Below are 21,597 nucleotides of genomic sequence, written 5' to 3'. Positions count from 1 at the left end.
CACTAGCAGGTCTTGCCTCAGTAAGTTTGCACTGACATTTTTCTGGCTTGGTGACTGTCAAAACATCCCCCATATGCATCCATCCCCCTCCTCCCCCTGCTCGCCTTGGAAAGCCCGGCTCACAGGCTGTTCTCCTCTTCAAAGTGCAGCTTCTCTGCCATGTGGCCTTGGTTGAATGTTTGTGTTGAGGGCTGCCCAGGACTCAGAAACTCCTCACAAGAATCCTTCTCCTCTTCATCGCTGCTTATGAAGCACTTGAACAGCATCATGGCGAGGGTGGAGTAGAAGAGCATTACGAAGACGATGTAGAGGTAGGAGCTGTCGGAAGCCTCCCTGGAAGCGGAGACGTTGGCCGCCTGGCTGGCGTTGGACACGCTGGCTGCGCCGGTGTGGGTTTGCTGTCCGCTGGTGTTGAAGCCAGAGTCCTCCAGAACCTTCCGGCATCTGGTGAGAAGAGAAAGCAGGACGGTTCGGTTCATGCTCTTCGTTTTCAAATCGGCTGTACAGAAAAGGCTCGGCAAAAGAAAAGGCAAAGAATGGAAAATGTTGGTAGGAAAGAGAGAAAAGGCAACTGGAAAAGGACGACGAGTGACAAGTGTGGGAGGCAGGCTCTCACCACTTAAGGAAAGGCATGCTGTGAGCCACTCAGCCACGCTTCAAGAGCCTTGATAAGGCGGTATTTCACAGATAAAGCCCACTTATTTCCTCTCCTAATGCTGCCAAAAAATAAAAGCTCAGCTCTGGCCTCCGTCTGAGGGGGATTTGTATCGAATTGTTTATCATTTTGATCAGATATGAATCTGAATCAGAGCAGCAGTCTGAAATTACTCCTAAATCTTCTCTTCTTCCAGATGATCTGACCCGCAGTACCCTCCATGCCTTTTCACTCTTTTTCCTATCTGAAACTTTTGTTTTCTTTCTCAGCTCATCCTCTTTGTACTCGCTCCTTCACTTTCAATTTGGGGGTTGGAATCTGCAGAGACACTTGGATTGTTGTCAGCTCCGGTCAAGTAGTCTCCTCATTTCAAAGAGTGCTGGGGTCAGAGGTTAAGTTGTCTCCAGTGTGTCGGTGCTTGACTGACACGCCGCTCCAAAGCAACCCCTCTGGCTTTCTCACTCACTCTGTCTTACAAGTCCAGCACTTGTAAAAAAAAAAAAAAAAAATGTTTGTGGAGAGCAAAGAAAATAGTGAAATGTGATCTTTCCTTGATCTTATCACGTCGAGCACACAAACTGAGCACAAACGAGTCCAAACAAACACGCTAAGGCAAATAAAAAGTTCTCATTCGGTGCTACTGCAGGCTGGGCGCGGAGATGAAGGACGTGGACAGCTGCGTACCTGATCTGTCAGCCTGCAGAGCCGAGGGGAAAACCGCGGGGGCGATAAAAATGTACCAGAGACAAATATGAGGAGTCCACCAACAGTGTCTGTGAACCCGGGCCACTGAGTGTGTGTGTGTGTGTGTGTGTGTGTGAGCTCCTGAGCTCGTGTAATTTACAGCAGCTCTGCTTTAGTCATCAAGGGGTGTGAAGGAGCCACCAGGGAGCAGGAATTTGTCCAAAAGGAGTGTTTATGAAAGGGGATATATTTATGATGTAGAGCCCTGTGTGTGTGTGTGTGTGTGTGTGTGTGTGTGTGTGTGTGTGTGTGTGTGTGAAGATCATGGTTGATGCATTGCAAGCTGAGAGCGACAGCGAAATGGGTCCCTTTTAAAAATCTAAAAATCCCGACACATAATTCATATATCAAACGTCTGCCAGTGTCTTTCTGAATGCATGTATGCTTCCACCTATATTCATTTAAAATACGTGTGTGTGTGTGTGTGTGTGTGTGTGTGTGTGTGTGTGTGTGTGTGTGTGTGTTCGTATTGTCAGAGGACCATCACAAAACAAACTGCTCTAACTGGATGACTGCATGAAGAAACACATTGGCCATAATGTAAAGAACATTTCCTGCTACAGATGTTTCACTGATAAAGTCAGACTGCTGGAGAAAGCGGTCATCATCCTGTTTCACTGTGATTTACTTGTGTTTTCGCTCCACTTTTCTCATTTGGTCTTCAGCAATCCAGAGAAACTCAGCTCACAATCCCTCATCATGTTTTTATTGCATAAACTGTCCAAAAACCACACGATTCAAAGGCTCAGCCGTGTCCATTTTCACATATTTTATTATAAATAGTAAATAGTGCTATATTGTACACAAAACCTTCTTACATCAAAATCATTTCACGCAGCTGTAAATGAAATTAAAGGAAAAAGAATATCGATAATGAACGCTGTGTAAGACTTTCTGGGACAATGAGGGGCGTTTTTACCAGACGCACAGAGGAGACAAGCAGGACTAAATAAATAAGAAATGTTCCTGACAAACTAATGTAAAACATGCAAGAAAAGCCACACAAAATCAAAATTAACTGTCAGACTGAATAATGTATTCACCGGCAGAGAAGTTTTTGGCTTTAATGACTACGTTAGCTATCGTTCATCACTTGATGATTTCCCCTGATTGGTCAATGCATACAACCCAGAATGAAGGACATTAAAGAGAGAGAGAGCGCGAGGGGCTCGTTCGATGGGGCTTCATTTACATCACATGAGGTATGAATGTATTGCACTTTCTTTGGGTTGCAGCAGCTTCGCCGTGACTCCACGCTGCGTCAGTTCCTGCTGTTTGTTTTCCCCTCAGTCTGGTCGTGTTTGTCTCCACTGTCTCACATGAGGCTGGCATCACCGCACAGTTAACGTGACTGCTGTAAGACGTGGTGATGAAGACTGTCCTGGAGGAGCGCTGAGGCTGAACGCCACGCGCTCGCCGTCCACACTCCTGGAAGCTCCGTCCTCAGAAGCTCTGCCGCTCATTACCTCCGTCAAAGACAACGTCCTGGGTGTATTACTCCCGCTGTCCGCGAGGCGTGGACACCGACCCAGGCATTGTCCTCGGAGCGTCAGGTAGCAGGAGGAGGCCGCCGGGCCTTTGGTCCTCGTTATTCCAGCCGAGCCGTCGGCTCACCTCCACCTCAGCCGCTCTCCTCCTGGACGGGACGTCTGCAGAGGCAGCGTCTCCTGGAATGAACGTCGGAGCGGCCGGATCAGCTTCTTCTTTAGGGGGGGATTCATATAATGAAAGGCACCTGGTGACGAAAGAGGAAGACAGAAAGAGGCTTAATACTGACTCTTTACGTGTAACTGTAACTGTAAAGACCAGTAATGCTGCCAAAACTTTAAGATGGGGGTGAAATGAGGCGTGTGGTGTAAAAAGGAAGCACTGCAGGGAGCGGGCGAGGATGGGAAACGGGGTCTTCAGGTTAAATGATAACATTTAACAGAGAGGTAAAGAGCTCCGGGGATATTTGCGGACATTCTTTGAACTGAGCCTGGTTAGTAAAAGTAGCCTGAGCCTCAGAGGCAGCCTGGATCTCTGGTCCTGCTTCACTGATCAATAACAACTCCAGATCTGACCTCCGCTGGGACACATGGTTCTAATCCCGGCCTGCCGAGGGCCGTATACACCCCCTGTTAAAGAGCCCCCTTTACACACACACACACACACACACACACACACACACACATATGTACTACGCATGTAGCATAGACGAACACACACACACACACACACACACACATTTGAGCGAACCCCCCCCAGCGGGATGTGCGTCCCTCCCCGGACCGGCTAAATTAACGACATCAAGATGTTGCCACTGATGGGCCAGTCAACATGTGGCAGCGGAGCTCAGATCAGCCCCCAGCAGCACACGGCCGCCGCCCCGTGGCCCCGCCCTCCTGTCAAACACGCTTTGGGAAGTGGCTCCTCGCTCCGGGGCGGCGGTCTCCGTTACTCAGGGGTCATTACATGGCTTGGTGAGCGGCTCGGAGGACTCGACGGGCGGGGCTCATCACGCGGGGTCACGGAGGGACAGTGAGGGAAAGTGTGTGTGTTGGGGGAAGCGCCGCGGCCTGGCGGACGACCTGATGACGCTAATGTAAACTGAGGGAGCCCGGCAGCTCCTGCCCTCTCGCAGAGATGTGATTTGAGAAGCTCCCTCATCAGCGGGGCCTGTGCAATTAGCCAGGCCCGAGAGTCTGAGAGTCACACGGCCAGAGGCGGGCTGCGGAGGGACGGCTCTGTAAAAGAAAGACTAATTCCACTGGAAATCCACGTGAATCAGTCTGAAAACACACGTTTCAGCAGGCAGCGGCGTGTACCTTGCTCTGGCTGTACTGTCCGTACTGGTAGGACGGGTGGTGGTCCACGGCGTAGGCCGGGGAGGTGTAGGACGGGGGGCAGTACGACTGGCTGCTGGGCAGAGCCGGCATGCTGGTCAGGCCCGGCAGAGCCTCCAGGCGCTGCGAGCCGTGGCAGCTGGCCGCCATGCCTCCGCTGGGCTCCAGGCCTCCGGTCAGAGGGGACAGGGCGAAGTCGCTCTGGGACTGATGAGGCACTCCGCCGGGGTTCAGGAGACCCATCACCTGGAGGGAGACACAGGGAAAGACGGTCAGCGGAGGGCAGCGCCGCCAGAATCTGTCCAGAAAGTTTAAACCGCAATTTACACCCTCATTTATAGACATAAATCTAATGCAGCACTCATCTTTTCCACTCCACTCTGGTGGGCTGGAGTGAAGCCCTCTCTTTGTTCACTGTCAGAAATACATTATTCCTGGCTTCCCTCACACATGTGGTTCTTTTTATTCTGCTTGACTAAGTGGGGAGCTGACAGTGGCTGGAGAGTTCAGGCCCTCGGTGCACCCGTGGTTTCTGCAGGACGTACTTCTGTTTGTTCGTCCAATCATGAGAGTGACGGAGCACGAAGGAAAAAAAAGCTCAATACGGCCAACGCAATTAACAGGGATTAAAAATCTTGATCTTGCTTGTTGAAGTAAAGGAGATTTGTACGAATGAGCTGCATTTCGTTCAAGCTTGGTTTTATAGTCTCACTTTCATGCCCTAAAACCACCGTGTCCTGGTGAGGCCAGGGTAACGAGGCCAAAGGGTACGTGGGAACGAGCAGGGTGTGTGTGTGTGTGTGTGTGTGTGTGTGTGTGTGTGTGTGTCTGAATGCTACCTCTCCTGTGTGTGAAGCAGTAGGTGCATGCAGCGGCGCGCGTGCGTGTGAGGCGAGGATTTTTTTGTTGGGATGTCAGGGGTGGAGGGCGATGGGTGATGCATTGTGAACAGCTGCACAAAGGTTCGCGTGAGAAGTGAAGTCATGAAAACGTCCAGAAAAATGGAGTGAAAGAGAGAACAAGAGTTACAGTCCAAGAAAGCCCGGCTGAAGCCAGGAGTCAAAGCGAACAGCTCCTCAGCGCAGGAGAAGTAGCAGTGGGTGATGGACAAACGAGGGCTTTCCACACCAACGCCAGCTGGCACACACACTTCACACAAACACACACACACACACTGTTCTTTAATGGAAGTAATTTACAGTTCGGTGTGCCGGAGCGATCTGACCTCTGTATTCCTCTTTCTGCTAAACATTTGTGTTTCTGTATCATAAACTCTACACAAGCTGTTATTTCTTTAATTCCAGAGGAAATCTTCTGCATGTGCTCGAACGGAGGAGAGTAAGAGCTCAGTCACCTGTGAAATGACTTCACATAAAACAAGAACGCAATCATTTATTTGTTGGATTGATTTAATTACGAGCAAAAAGTGTTTCTGGTGACTTCATTTCATTTCTCCGTGCTGAAGCGGCGACTCCTCTGGGAGTGGCGCCGTGCACGGTGCTTGTGTCGGCGTGCACGTATGAGCCCAGCATTAGTTTGTGCGGTGTGTGTGTGTGTGTGTGTGTGTGTGTGTGTGGCGGCAGTGTCTGATCTACGTGCTCATACATTCATGCACTTTCGGCGAGCAACTGAAACGGCAGCGGTTCCCAATGCTGCGTCTGTTTTGAGGTTGTTCCGGGGATTAGGTCTCGGGGGGGTGCAAATCCTGGCCGCTTGCTTCCTTGGTGAGAAAGGATTGCTTTGGTATGCACCAGATCAGCAGCGAGACGCCAGAGTGGGAGAAACCATCGGCCTGACGCGGAGCTACCGAGAGCAAACCTGATCCAAAGCTGAAGTCCACGCTGCTTTGCTGTGACCATATCTGGAGCTGAACGAACCCGGGAACAGGTAGAGGAGAGCAGCTTTCACAGACAAATTTGGAGTTCAGATAACCAGATGACTGCAGAGAGCGTTTTCTGTCAGATCACCTGAGGAACCGAACCACCGCAGCCAAATAAAGCTGGAAAGTTATCTGAGTCCAAAGAGGTCCTCCAGCATGAACCATCAATGTCAAAGAATTTAATCAATTCTCATTTCCTCTCCCTTATTAACTTAAAATCAGGAAATTAATTCTATCCTCATCTGAAATAGAGAAAACTGTACTGCAATATACATTTTAACAGCTGCAATGAATACATAAATTAAAACAAATTAGCCAACAAAGTGAGTCATTTGCATAAATTACACACTTTGTTACGAGAGGATAGATTACTTCATTCCAATCAATTAAGACACTGGAACATTGGCTGATTGCAATTCCAGACTGAGAAAACATTCGAGGCACGCCGTCCGATTTGCAAGATGAGACGTCCGTTCCGTACAGAGCCGCCGGCCGAGGTTAATGTCCAAACCATCAGGGAGGCCGCAGCACCTTTGCCCTCTTCACTGGAGTTAAAGTTGGCTGCTGACCCCGTGGGTGCGCGAACTCACACAGCAGCCGGCGTGACGACGCACACGCCTGCTCGCCATGCACCGCCGCTGCAGCCGAGCCAGCAGTCAGAGCTGCTGCAGATCGCTCCTGTACCTCGATCCGTTAAGAAACAACAGCAGTGTGTTGTGAAGACACACTGAGAGGGAAACAAAAACTTACCGTCTCAAACTGTAGTTCACATATCAAAGCAGCCAATTACGGCTTCAGCCACCGACCGCGTTCGGCCTGCGCGCCCTGGCAGCCACAACAAAGCACCTCCAGCGTTTATTCAATATATATACATCCTCAGGCATTCAAGCAGTCACAAACCTGCCCGAGGCAGTTTTTTATCTGTGCCTGACAGGAGTCTAAAACTCTCTCTCATGGGAATTAGTACCCAGCATGCATTGCACGTGGGCCAGCCACCCTTTGTGGCAGTTAAAAGCTCGTTTTACGCCTGTTAGTCCATCTTCTGGGCTGGTAGGGAGCCACTGATGGACACTGATGACTGTGTAATCGACCATAATTGTCTTTTCAGTTTTGATTTGTGTCATCGTCCGACGTCCATACATCCCTCCTAGTGTCTGGTCCCTTCTGTCTCTCCAAAGACGGACGTTTACCACATTTTAAATTCATCAAACTGTCTGTCAGAGTAAACAAAAATTAAAAGCTGCCCACTTCTTCGGCCTGACAAGGTCTCCTCAGCGTCCCTGCAGTGACACCTCCAGGTCATGTTGTTGTGCATCATTAAGAGAGCATATGGAGCCCTTCGCCAAGCCCGGGAGGAAGAACCAGCCTTCTTGCCTGAATGAGAGTGTGTGTTTGTGCGGACGGACCTGCGGAGAGAGGCTGTTGCTGATGGCGGGGTTGACCGAGTTGCCGTGTCCCGCCGGGGCCACAAAGCCGTCGGAGTACCCGGAGAAGCCGTGCCGTCCGGAGGACAGGCAGTACGGCGAGCCTCCGTCCTGGGGGGCCGCCGCCGAGCCGAGCCCGCTCTGGTGCACGGAGGTGGGCGGCAGAGGCTGCGGTCGGTGGACGGTACTGGGCTGCTCAGAGGCTGCAGCAAGACACACATTCACGGTAAATTCATTTGAGAAACAGCTACTGTGAAGACATGAGCGCCTGTGCCGGAGGAACCAGAGGAACGCACCTTGAGCGATAGATGTGGGGGGGTAGGGGCTCTCTGACAGCTGGTAGGGCTGCAAGCCCGGCATCGCCGACGGAGGAAATCCACCCGGAATCAGGTGGTTGAACGCCATCAGCTGATTGGCTCCTGCTTGTTTCCTCCAGCGGGCTCTTCTGTTGCTGAACCACACCTGAGAAGCAACGAAACCACATTTATTCACCCGCTGACCCAGAAGAACCTCGCTTCAGAACTTTACATGCATGACTTTCTGTTTTAGTGTCATTCACGCTAGACCAGTGAGTGTGTGCGTGTGTGTGTGTGTGTGTGTGTGTGTGTGTGTGTTACAGAAGCCACGCTGTCCCAGTGCAGGCAGCGGAGCTGATAGAGATCTTAACATCTGGACAGAGCAGTAAAACCACAGACATTACGTCTTTGTGTGCTACTGAGAGTCACAGAGTTCAGATAAAGCCAGAGGCTTGTTATGGTTGTTAAAGCCCACATTACCAACCCATCTAAATCAAGCATCTATTTTAAGATCTTTTCACGGCTTTTTCGCTGAGAGTTTGACAAAAATAGGAATCTGTGTTGGTGCACAGTGGACGCAGTGTGTGTGTGTGTGTGTGTGTATGTGTGTGTGTGTCGGGCATGGGGTCCAGAGTTGTCAGGAGTAACACATGTCTAATGGCTGTAAAGAATGTGTGGCAACATCCCAGGGCAATTTAACGCCCACATGACACATATCCATGACAGACTGACACATCGATGGCTGTCAGGAGCCGCGCCGCCAGACTGCCAGGCTCGAACACAAATGTACAGATATTTTTACCAGAGTGTGTGTGTGTGTGTGTGTGTGTGTGTGTGTGTGTGTGGGGGGGGGGGGGGGGGGGGGGGGGGGGGGGGGATTTATAACTGCTTTGGGGACTGACATCTGATTACACAGTCACAGTGGGAACTTCCTTGTGGGAAAATCACTTTGATGAAAACATATTTTAAGATTAGGATTACTTTACAATTATGGTTGATTTTACAGTGATCTGAGGAAAATAAATGGAAGTCATCAATGTGGAAGATTAGATTAGGCTGAAGTAAGGTTGACACTGTGTATCTGCCAGAAATATAACATTACTGATGCTTCAATTCACACACACTCACATTAGATTAGGAATATAGGAGTAGATATCTTCATATCACAGTTTCCAGTGAATTTAAAATAAAAATGAAACAAACACTAATAATAAAAACCCATAAACATGGTGGGGAAAACAGTAGATTAAAGTTCATGTTTGAGTGAAGAAACTGTAAATATGAGAAATCTGAGCAGCTGTGACGATGATTATGAACATCTGTGTGTGTGTGTGTGTGTGTGTGTGTGTGTGTGTGTGTCTGACCTGAACCCGGGCCTCGGTCAGCTTGGCGCGCTGAGCCAGCTCCTCCCGGGTGTAGATGTCGGGGTAGTGTGTGCGCTCGAAGGCCCTCTCCAGCTCCTCCAGCTGCTCGGCCGTGAAGGTGGTGCGGCTGCGGCGCTGCTTCCTCTTCAGCGGCAGGCCCGGCTCGGAGTCCACGTCCGAGCCCTCGTCCGAGTGGCTGGCTGGGATCGAAAGGCAAGCAGACTTTGAGTCCGGCGTTGTGAGGAGCCTCGCCGGCGCAGAGCGACACAATAGGCAGACCTGAGACAATAGATTATGCTGAGTACAACACATGGTGCGGAGCCACTTTAGATCGGATCCTCCTGCTCTCTTAAACTGCTCAGTGGCTCCTGAGGGGATCAAAAGACAGAGGCTGCTTGAACATGGATTAAAGCAGACTAGATCCCTCTGGGGCATCTATTCCCTGGGAGTCTGTGTCTCTGCCAGTCTTAGCCGTGCTGTGGGCCGTGTGGATAGGCTCCCATGGTGAGGGCCCTGCAGCCCCTTGCAGGTGCTTCTTAATCTGTTTGTTCAGTTGAGGGCAGGAGAGAGCGAGTGGGGAACTGGAGACGGCTATTGGGATCTAATTCAGCAGAAGAAGGGAATCAATAAAGGCTTGAGAGCAGAGACAGAGCGCTGTTTCTGCATTTTGGGGGGAGGCAGCCCGTCTATTAAATAATGATTAGGCTCCACAAACTAGCGTGACAGCCTGCCTTTGTCCCCCATTACATGTGCGCAAGCAATCCCCCCATCTCCTTCTCAGTCATACACACTCTCAAGCATGCATCTGCCACGTCTGGGCGAAGGGCTTTCACCGCCTGAATATAGACCGCCACAATGTGTCAAACACAGATGGACACAAGGCAGAGAGAGAAAGTTGGAATGCACTCCTGAGGACCGCTTAAAGGTCCTGAGGAGGGTTCACTGCACCTTTTAGGAACTCAGTTCCACGCAGCAGACACCTTCAGTGAGAGCGGAGAAAGAAGGAGTGAAAGGCAGGAGAGACAGGTGCCGTCGGACGACTGGAGCTCGTCTGGTTCCCCCGGTCTCCCCTCTGCTCTCCAGATTTAAAGCTTTAATTAAAAAGTGCCAAGTCAGACGGGGAGGGAGGGGCGGGCGCGGGGATCTCCCCTCGCTCCGGAGCCTCTGGAGCCGAGCAGGAAATGTTTGTGCCGGTTGCCAGTGTGTGTCTGACCAGGCATTACACACGGATTTGGCCTCTGGGAACGCCGCTGTGCGAGGGACTGCCGCACACAGGATCCTGATGCTGAGAAGAGCTCTTTATTACATTTGAATCGAGGGCGCCACGCTGGCATATAGGCTCACCGGGGATTGGCTGGATGCTTGAATACTCCTGGAACGTGCACCGTGAGTTTCGGATGTGGTTTGTTTGGGTAAGGCTGTGGCCTGAGACCAATTGGAGCAAATTTTATAATACAACAAGCATTAGGAGACAGTCACGCAGCATGAAAATAAAACTTTGAAAACATCAACAGTGTTTGGATTATCCAGTGTAGCTTCCAATGATTAATTTGTAACAGGAGAAGAGGAGGAATATCGTCTGTCACCATGCTAATAGAGGGAAAGGAAGGAAAGAAAAAGAACCATGAAAGACGAAGGAGATTCTTGAGGGAGGTAAAAGGGGCTCATAAAACCGGGAAGAAGAGAAAGCGCCCCAACGGCACTGGATAACTCATGTTAACTACAGGATCGGGGGTGGATCTCTCCTCCTCTGCCCCCTTTATTTCTGTATTTCCCTCTCTTTTTCCCTCCCTGTTTTTATTATTAGCAAGAGGGAAAACACTCCGTCACAGAGTCCGCCTTAATGGCAAATGACAGTGTCGCTTTTGTCATCCTCTGGCTTGCTCTCTCTCTTTTTCTCTCTTCCTCTCTCGCTCTCTGTCCTTCTTTTTATGGAAGTGATGTGGCCAAGCCTTTGTATCTGAGCAGGGAAAAGCCTGTGGCAGGGCTCTATTGGACCGATTACCACGCTCCATCTGTAGGAGCCATCAGGGACGCCCGGGCCCGCATTCAGGGGCCTGTCACCTGCCCAGCAGGGGAGTGGGGGGGTGCTGGAGGGCGAGACGGGGGCTGCAGAGCCAGGGGCCGAGTGGGGGAATGACGAGTGGGAGGGAGAAGGGAGGGGGCACAATGGGGTCCAGAGAAGGGCCACTGGGGGCTGTGGAGGGACACAGCAGGGGGGCACTCCTTCATCCCCTCCCCTCCATGGCCTGAGGGGCACAGGGCTGGGGGGAAGGGAGGTGAAGGGCTGACATGGAGAGGAGATGGGAAGCTGAAGGCACCTGAAGAAGATGCTCGGGGAAGGGTGTGGGGAGCCGAGTTGAGGCAGAACGGGGGGGGGGGGGGGGGGGGGGGGGGGGGTGGATCTAAAAGTCGAGGCAAAACGGGGAGGGGGGGGTTCTTAAAAGTGGGACCTGTCGCTTCCATCTCTTCCAGTCACTTCACTCCTCGCATCCTCATCTCTGACTTGTTCAAACAAGGCTGGTGCGCTGCGGAGCGCTTTAGAGGCACTGATGCAGCAGTGGACCTGTTCCCACACATTCCCTGCAACAAACCACAGAAGAGGATCCCAAACGCACAAAGGGAGGCCTCGACCTCCTTGCTTAAACACCCAAATCAAATTTTACGCTGCAGCTAAAGCGCTGGGGAGCTGAAAATACTCTATCGCTGCTCACAGTTCAGCTGTGGCTCTGACAAGAATCCTAATAGAAAGATAGATTATTATCCCTCCAGCGGAAATTGAGGCTTCTGGAGAATTATCCATAAAACACTAGTTTCAAAACAGAGTGAACAGTAGGATAATAAAATAATAATAATAATGTGGTTCAGCTAGCAGGACTGCTGGGACGCTGGAAGCAGAGTTGGAGTGTTCAACAAGTGAATTCAACAGGTTTCCAAATGCAAAGAAAACCAGCGCGTGGATTTTCAGCTGTGCACTCAGGGACGGCGCTGCAGATGCATCCCACACGGTAAACAGAACCACTTATTGATCAAGAGGAAGAGCCTGACAGGCAGGGAAGATTAAACTCCGCAGGGTCCCAGATGTGAACGTCCAGTTCCATTAGCTTCACCTGCAGCAGGAGTTCCTCCAGCAGGCCAGAAAACCAGGAGGCCTTTCCAAACGGGGGAATAAAGAGCGCTCTTGTTTATTGCGTGGACTACCCTGGCCAGGACCCGTCCTGCCAAGCGGTCTCCCCCTCCGACCCCCTTCCTCCCACCCCGCCGCGAGACGCTAATACGAAGAGACATGCACAGACACACACAATCATGTATGTGCTTACGTGTGCACGTGCAACCACACGAGCAGTTTCAAGTGGCAAAAAAATATTAGGAAAGTCGTGGGCAGTGCGACAGAAGGTGCGGGAGTGAAGCAAAGTAGATATTAAAACCAGGAAGGGACATCAGACAAGAGGAATGGCCGGGATGATGCGCTGGGAGCGAGGGAGAAAGCGAAGGAGAGCATATGGGGCGGTTTACAGCCCTGCCTGGTAGGGGCTGGCGAGCCCTTCCTCCAGGGGCTGTTAATAGAGAAGGTAATTGAGCTGGTGACATGTGTTCGCAGCACAAAACAAAGGGCAGAAGAGACAAATGAACTAACTATTTGCCCAGGGAAGTAGATCTGGCCTTTTCAGGGCCACGGCTCACAGCGCGAGCCGGCCGCTGAATAAAATAGCGGCGTGGCACATCGAGCCAGAGCGAGCAGATGCACCGGACGAAAAGAATGGTTAACTGACAGCTTATGGGCTCAGCTGGGGTTAACAGTTAAGGGAAAAATGGGAGTGAGTGGGCTGCTCACTTGACTTGCTAAAGAGCCCCCAGGAACCCGCAGCTGCCTGGGAAAGAGGGTGGGGGTGGAGAGGGAAACAGCCAGGGAGATGATGATGTGATGGACAGGGAAAAAAAGTGAGCAAGCGCAGGAGGTTGGCACTCAGCGGACAAAGAAATGGCCGGCGATATGAAGTTGAAAGATGTATCTGTGTCCAAGGCTGGTGCAGTGACAAAAAAGCCACAAATGGCCCTCAGTGGCTATTATGCGTGCCCAGTGTGCGGTGGTTATTATTTAGTTCCACCGTGGTGCGTTTAGGTGACAGTTTCACGGTGGCATTTCCACCCTCGGGGCAGGGACAATGCGGCTGCACAGAGCCCACGCAGGGCTGCAGCAACAGGCCAGTCTGCAGCACGTTCCGGTCAGACGGGGACCGCTAACCAGCAATGATCCGCCTCGTTTGGGCCAAGCAGACACGCTCACACAGCCAGAACCTGCCGGAACGCCGGGTCACGTGAGCGCCCGCTCGCCGGGACGTCCAGCGACCGGTGTCTCCGCTGACGTTTCCTCCCAAACATTATGGTAACCTCCTTCTCCGGAGGTGTGATAGTTTTAACAGTGCAGTGACCCGAGGTCAGCCCCTGACCTTTTCACAGCCGCTGCAGAGAAGACGGCCTCGCCGCCGACCCTCCGACTCCACAGACACTCAGCAGAGAGAGGAACCTTCACCACATTCCCTTCTAATCCTAATCTAACCCTCACCCTACGCTCGCACACTGCTCTCCACACGGATTACTTCCACAGACACCACAAGCAAAAAAACTATAAACTCTAATCAAAATTTGTTCTAAAATATCCTGAGTGAGATCTTTTTTTTTTTTTTAAAGTGTTTCTTTGTTCAAAGAGAGGAAAAGAAAGGCATTAATCAAAACAGCTCCGGAGTGGTGCTGGCGTGTCTCTAATGTTCAATGTGCTGGACGAAACAGCTCCACAAAAACTGAGGCTAAACAAAGTTAAGTGATTGACAACGCTGTCTGGCTTTACTCAATTAACTATCCCATTGTGCTCCTCTTTGCAGAGTCCCCTCGCCCCCGACCCTCTTTCTCTGTGCCCTCCTTTATCCTCCCCATCACAGAGTTTTGCTTGGCTAATACTTCCAAGGAAATAGAGAGCTCTTTTTCTACTGGGGCTCCTCTCCTTGACCTTCTATTGCTCATTGCCTCTCTTTCAGCCACTTCACAGTGTCTCTGGGGTTAGTGCGGAGAATGTGGAGAGTACATCAGCACCGAGGGGCCGGCTCGGGGCAGGACCCCTGCCTATTACTTCAAAGATGGCCCGCATTCATTAATTGTCCTTTGAATTAATATTGGAGGATCACAATGTGGGTGCCAGCAGAGAAAGAGGCTTTAATGAAGCATAGAGTCTGTATTCAGTTGCAGATCAGCCGGTGTGGATTTTTTCTTTCTTTTTTGGGAACGAGGAAACCTTGAGACAGAAAGTTGTTCAGTGTTTGTATTTCAGAATCAAAAGTACACATCTATCTATCTATCTATCTATCTATCTATCTATCTATTGCAGAGGCAGTCATACATCAGGCTTGGGGCTTTGTTTTTGTCCCAGCAGTCCTCCAGGAGGATAAACAAGCATTAGAAGCTCTATTAACGCCGGAAAGCAGAGAGAGAGGCCCTCATATAAATTTCTCCATTATCCAGGCCTGAGAGCGAAATGGAAATGTGGCAGTGGCAGACATTCCTCTGGTTGAATCGAGGCGTTCTGCCTCTTCCAAGCCTCCACTCACACGTAGAAACTCTGCATGTGTCGGAGTGTTTACAGTTTGGGGTTAAAGCCACACCGCTCGGCTGTCCAGAGAAATGCATCTGTTTACAGTCTTAGATGTCTCGTGAGAATGCAAGTTATGAAACTTGGAAATTGGATTAGATGTCGGGTGTGCGTGCGGGCGTTCTTTTTTTGCTGTCACCGTCCCCCCCCTGCTAATTGGACGTTACATGCACTTTTGGAACGTTTTAAAATTTCCTACACAAATAAAACACAAACATGATCGTCCTGCTGCCCAAACTTCGCTGCTTCCCAGCTCGGGCCAAACTCACAGGGAGCCACTAACCCAGTTTATTTACACAAACAAAGTCCTACTCAGCTCCTTTGACAAAAGCAGCTAAATCTTTCATGTTTTGTCAGCACTTGATTCCTCCTGTCCCTTTGGCTATTTGCCTGCCTCTGGACAATGGAGGCAGGAGAATGGCAGCAGATTGTTGGAATGCACCTCAATGAAACCAATTATTACATGTTGACTGCGTTCACCATGGCAGATTTGAAAGAACTGGGCTCATTCATTTTGGCACCGCAGGACTCCCTTTAAAGAAAAGTTATCCCTTTGACTGTTTGTATTTCTGAGCTTTCTTTTTCTTCTGCTCCTCTCTGCCTTTCACCCCCACTGCCATAAATGGATCCCGCAAGAGTGGCTCGTCCTCTTCTGTGGCTTTGGTTACTTTAATTAGTTAAATGAGGCTAAAGGCTAACAGTAATAAATAGAGGGGAAAGGATGCTATCAATTAATTCAGTCCCTCTCACACAAGTTGCTCATTTTGCCACTAAAACAAAATTTGATTTGCCAATTAAAATCATAAAAGGAATGCATGGACTTACAAATATTCACTCTTTTCACAGAATAATTATAAATAACACTGCTGCTTCAGTGTGTGTGTGTCATTGAAAGGAGGTAGTGGATAAATTGCAATTTTTTATTTTATTATTATATATTTATTTACCTGCTCTTCATGGTTTGTCCCAGGAATTGTAACTTTTCTGAACATCTGTGTGTGTGTGTGTGTGTGTGTGTGTGTGTGTGTGTGTGTGTACAGTGTACAGCTACTTCCATAACGCATGAAGATTAGATCCAGAAATATCCCTGCTCTCCCAGACTTGCTGCCATGCAGGCACAGTTTACTTTATCCCACAAACCTTCGCCGGCCTTTTTCCCAGACAAATAAATCTAAATGAGTCAGCTTTGATCTAGCACTTAAGGAAAGCCAACAATAGTGTTGGAGGAGAAAGGGGCAGAGAGCAACAGGCCGCTCTCCACCGCAACAATAGCCTCTGCAAACACCTACTTAATCAATATTTGGCCAGAAGACACTCTCTCAGTCCCCAAACCTCCCTTTTCACATTCTAATGAAGTGCTATAAAAGAGAAAAACAACAACTACTTCCACAAAGAGACACAAGAATGAAATAGTGCTGTCCTGTATATCAATGGGAAAAGTGCTTTCCAGTTGTTTGCATATCGGGTGTCACCTATCTGCTGCAAAATGTTGATGTTGGATTCCATTAAAAAAAAAAAATAGGAAAGAAATTAATGAGAGAATGTTTATGTGTGGTTTTTTTTTTACATTTCTTCAATTAATATTTTCTTAGACATTTATTAAAGAAAAAGGTGAAATCTGATTGCAGAAATGCTACATTAGTGCTGATTACTCCCACTTGGTTTTTGCTGTTTTGAGGGAATGTGTTGATTTTCAATCAGTTCCTGAAGCGGTGACGGTCCGGGAGAGTCTCTGGGAGGAGGAAGTGTCCGCATGCAGCCACAGCCGCCCCGGGCGGAAAGGAAAGGGGCGGACTGTGCTGGAGATGAAAGTGCAGAGAAATAAAAGGTTTGGATTTAATCTAGTGGAGAGAGAAGGAGTTCCCTGCGCTCACTGGCCGAAGGCGTCATGCTCACTGCGCAAAGACAAAAAAGGCGCGATGAAAGCGCCGTGCATGCGCAGAAAAGGCCCAGAAAATCCCTCTGCCTTTGGACAGCAGGCAAAAGTACTAACTCGCTGCTCGTTCTGCAATATTCTGAGAAAATTTAAACATTTAAAATAAAATAAAATAAAATAAAACCTGGACGACCATGAAAGGCGTGAGCGCCTCAGGCCTGGAGCTGCTGTTTATTAGAGGTCTGTCATCAATAATTAACCCCAGACTGCTGCATGTCTCCAACAGCAACCTTTACTTTTCCTGCAGCACTTTTCAGTTCCCAACAGGCCGTAAATCAACAGGTGTTTGCCCGAAGTCTGCGCTTTCTCCTCCTTATGTTTTTGCTCAATAAGCAACAGTAAACAGAGGGGAGCTGTGGGACTGGAGCAGTCTATAAACCGGCTGCGCTGGGCCTATTGCTGTCCCTGAATAATTCATCGCTCATTGCGGGTTCATAATGTCTTCTCCCGGCCCTTTTGTCAGCCCAGGTTTTTTTTTCTTCTCCTCCTTTTCTTTTCCCCCCACGTTGAAAGGCCCTGGCATCTTTTTGTACACCACTGAGCCGCTCACTGGAGTTTGGCTTTTGTGCGCGTCAAACTGAGGTGTGAGTCTCAATGGACTCTCCATGCTTTGTCCCCTGAAGTTCATCCTCAAGTGTCCGATTAAGTGTAAAAAAAAAAAAAAAAAAAAAAAAAAAAAGTTCTCAGGCTTGGAAGTTGGACAAATGTTTGGTTTAAAAAAAACTTTGCATATTTGTTTAATCGCACGCATGAGCGCCTAAAACCTAAAGGAAGGGCAGTTTTTTTATGTGAAACTCGTGCAAAGTATTTATAACTGCTCAGAAATACAGAGATATTAACGCAAGTACAGTTAAATACCTTTTTTTAGCATTATTATTACTATATAGATATAACCAAAAGTCCACATCCAACCAAAATCCTCTTTTCAGGGAAATTCCTGATTCAGTAATTGTGGATCCTCATCAGACCTTCCACGAATATTTTCTCTTTCACGTCAGACTTCCAACATTCAACTCCAGAACCAGCTGCAGTCATTTACAGCCCCGTCTGCAAATTCTCACCCGCTCCGGGTTTCCTCTGTTTTTCAGCCGCGTCGGGAGGGGGGAAGAAAGCAAACACGTTGGACTCACATCTGTCTCCCAGGATGCCATCGATGCTGTGTTTGGTCCGCGGTTCGTTTTCCTCCATGGCCCTCTTCACCACTTCATCCTCCTCCTCCTCCTCGTCGTCTCCAACTCCGCCGAATTTGGAGCGCATGATGCGGCTGATGGCGCTCACTGCGGGGTCAGAACGAGGGTCAGGGTCTCCGGAGCAGTGGCTGTGAAACAGGTGTGACTGAGGTGGCAGCAGGTGACTCTGGCTGTACCTGAAGGAACGTTGTTCCTGTCGCAGATTCCGTCTTTCAGCAGCTTGTCTCTGATTTCCCAGCTGAACATTCCCGGATTCTCTCTTTTGTACTCTTCGATTTTCTTATCAACCTCTGGAGACGCGGTTTGCTGCGAAAAATAGAAAAAAGTCTCTTTAAAACCTTAAAAAAAAAAACCTCACATTAAACTACAAGTCTTAGAATTTACTGAAAATAAAATTTACGAATTGGCGACGAAAAATGCGCGTTTAGAGGAGAAACTTTTCATTAAAAAGCCTTTTCTTAAAACCGATATTAATTATCCTCCATGATTGTTATAATAATGTATTTTATATTCAATAACAACTTGTGTCTAATTATACCATTTAGAGATAATTATTTCTTCACCACAAAAATAATTTTCGTTCTTTTGTGAGGAAATTTCCACAGCTGAAAATAAAATTCATTAGTTCTGGACGTAAAAGTGTAAACGCAATGAGGCCACAAAATTAATTTCATGAGATTTTATTTCAATACACTGTGATGTATTTTTTCTCGATTATTTATCAGTCAGCTGAAGTAAACATAAATATAAATGGTTCCTATACAACATATATGTTCAAACATTAAATGTACATTTTTAAAAATATAAACAGACTGAAATTTCCTTTCTACTAAATCAAATAAAATCCTGTTAATTCTTATAAGAAAATAAAATAAGACATTATCATATCCATCTGTTATCAAAAGTTTAACGTGTGAATTGTGAAGATAAGGCCACAAAAATAAATATAAACTTTCATGTCTGTTTTTTTAATCTTCCTTTTCAAGTTAAGGGTTTGTAAAAATACATTGTCAAAAAGTATAAAAACAGCCCGATTTTCTTTTTCATTCTTTCTTTTCTTCACAACTGAAAAACTGCAGAATTAAGTCAAATAAATAATCAAAGTCTTACATGTGAAACTTTTTAAAACTTTTGCTGCCCATGCTTTTTACTGGATTGTGTTCTAAATGAAGAGCTTTATGGAGATTTGATGAGTTTTATATGTGTGAAGTTGCATCCTCCAGGGTCTCTGCCCCGGAGCGTCAGCCCGGGCCGCGGCTCTCACCTTCGGCTTGCTGCCTCCGATGGCCCCGGGCCGGATGGACCCGGTCTCCTGGTACCGGCACAGGATCTTGGACACGCAGCCGTGGGACACCCGCAGCTGACGGGAGATGACACACGGACGGATGCCGTGATGGGCCATCTCCACGATTTTATGTCGGATGTGGTTGGGGAGAGGCCTGCCGTTGATGAAGACTCCGCCGAGCTGGTTGACCCGACCCTGGCCCAAAGGAGTGGAGACTGCACGGCAGAGAACCGTGGCACGTTAATCCGTTACAGATTGACGAACAACTTGAAAGGCAGGCATAAAGTTTACTGCTCTGTTAATAAACTTTACAGTAGCAGAAAGTTTCTGCAAAATGGTGTAAAAATAACTAAAATAGAGCACCACAACAACACATTTATCCAGAGATTATCATGAAATGTTATTTAATTTCTACATCAAAACACAAAGTGCAAAGTTCAAACTTTTTAAAGTTCAGGACGGTTTCATCGTGATTTTCATCATTTTGCAGGTCTAAAATTAAAGAATGAATAATGGCAACTTTGCTGGGGCAGTTTAAAGTTTTGTTTCTGCTGGGGGCAGCAACTGGTGGCAGCGTCCTACCTTCCAGAGAGTACCCTCCCCGGGGGTAGTTCTGGTGCGGGCTGGGTCTCATCATCCTCGGTAAGCCTCCTGCCAGCGCTGTCATGTCTGCTCGCCCTGTCAGGGACTTCTTCGGGTCAGTCTGCCTTCACTTGTTGTTCGTAAATCCTTCGAAAACAACACTCTGCGGGCCGATGCTGGCCGCGCGCTCCGTGCGCTCTGCGCTGCGCGCTCTGTGCGCCCGCGGCGCGCCGGGTGTGCGGCTGCGAGGAGCGGGTCCCTCCGTGCTGCGGGCTGGAGGAGCCGGCTGTCAGGCGGTGCGGGGCTCTGGGGGACCTGCGGGGCTCGGGAAGATGCTCTGTCAGGATGGATGGGAGTCAAACATTTTATCCGCGATCCCCGTCCCGTCCGACTCCGCCGCGCGCCCGCTGATTGGTCCCGGACCCGGACGTCTGGGGGCCGGAGGAGCGCTCTGATTGGCTGCGTCCGGTTTGACTGACCTCGCGGGGTCAGCTTGGCATGTCACAAGCTTCATGCAAACTTCTTACAAAGACAAAAAAAAAAGTTTGATGTGGTGAAGAAAACTGTCATGTGAGTGAAACATGATATGAGAGGAAAAGATGAAGAATATAGGTGAAACAGTCTCCCCGTGATACAGAAACAAAACATTCATATAAAGTTATTTCAAATACAGCGTCGACAATGTGTTTTTAAGGATACAGCGTCTGTTAAACACGATGAACAAAAAGTTTATTTAAACATTGGCAGCCTGTGAATGGCGGCGTTTATAGAGATTCACTGTGAGAACATTTAAACAATATCTTCAAATAACTTCGTGAGAATCGATCATATTACTCAACTCTACGGAAAATATCTAATAACATTAAATATTTTATTTGAATAGTTAATCACTTGTTATTTGTTATTTACCGTTATCTTATACATTTTTGTAAATCACTTTTCATGAAGTTAAAGAAACTTAGTTTTTGCTGTGTCAGGGTGGATAATTAAGTTTTTCTTAGATTTTGTTCACACATCCATTTAAGGTGTAACTTCTAACACGTCACAGTTCTAATAATGAGGGGAGAAAACACAAACTGGACAAAACAAAGTCCACGTTAGTGATGATAATCTGGTTTGTGTCATCGGGAGAGGCGGAGGCTCGGATGAAGGTCAGGAGAGAAATCTGTCCTCTTTCTTTCCCTCTTCTGGAGCCACGCGGCGGTGGAACACATCCGTGCAGATGCTTCATTACAGACACTCACAACCACTTGAGACGCCACTTGTCTTTTTTTAAAAGCTTGTCGAGTTGTGATCATTATAATAATTAGGCGTGTTTAATAGAGCGGTGCGTTTCCCCCCTGTTCCCTCAGGAATAGAAGTGACTGAGTGACCTCTGCCTGACAAAGACACCATCAGAAGAGACATTTCAGAGGGCGATTAATTGAAAACCATCAGGTTGGGCTAGAAATACAGAGTGTTGGTGTCTAAAAATAATCCTATCACAGTCTCACCAATCAGGTGACTTAAAGTTTCTCATGGAAAATATAATCATACACTTTCTGCTCATGACACAAACTGTCTGATAAATGTAAAGTAAAAAAATACACAGGGTACAGAGATGAAAGATTTCTCATTTTTTCCTTGAAAGATTACTTTCAGACACTAATACATCCAAACAGTGTCAGTTTTCTCAGCTTTATCTCGCAGCATGTGGCTCAATATATTTTTATTCCCTCTATAAGACTTCTTGTAAAAAATGATGCAATGAACACAGAACATGTGGAAACATTA

The 21,597-nt window shown here is 48.3% G+C and overlaps 1 protein-coding gene across 1 annotated transcript; it reads right to left on the bottom strand.

The window, feature by feature from the left end:
* Nucleotides 1-3,067: 3,067 nt before the first annotated feature.
* pax3a (paired box 3a) lies at nt 3,068-19,909 on the bottom strand. Its single transcript, XM_030114583.1, has 9 exons — nt 19,825-19,909; nt 19,222-19,457; nt 18,134-18,263; nt 17,898-18,044; nt 9,188-9,387; nt 7,824-7,989; nt 7,510-7,730; nt 4,207-4,470; nt 3,068-3,134 (listed from the first exon to the last, which is right to left on the bottom strand). The coding sequence occupies exons 1-9, from the start codon at nt 19,907-19,909 to the stop codon at nt 3,117-3,119; spliced, it is 1,467 nt and encodes a 488-aa protein (XP_029970443.1). The 3' UTR covers nt 3,068-3,116.
* Nucleotides 19,910-21,597: the final 1,688 nt, after the last annotated feature.

Source organism: Salarias fasciatus, chromosome 18, assembly GCF_902148845.1.
Source record: "Salarias fasciatus chromosome 18, fSalaFa1.1, whole genome shotgun sequence".
NCBI lineage: Eukaryota > Metazoa > Chordata > Actinopteri > Blenniiformes > Blenniidae > Salarias > Salarias fasciatus.
This window is presented reverse-complemented; position numbering and strand designations above follow the sequence as displayed.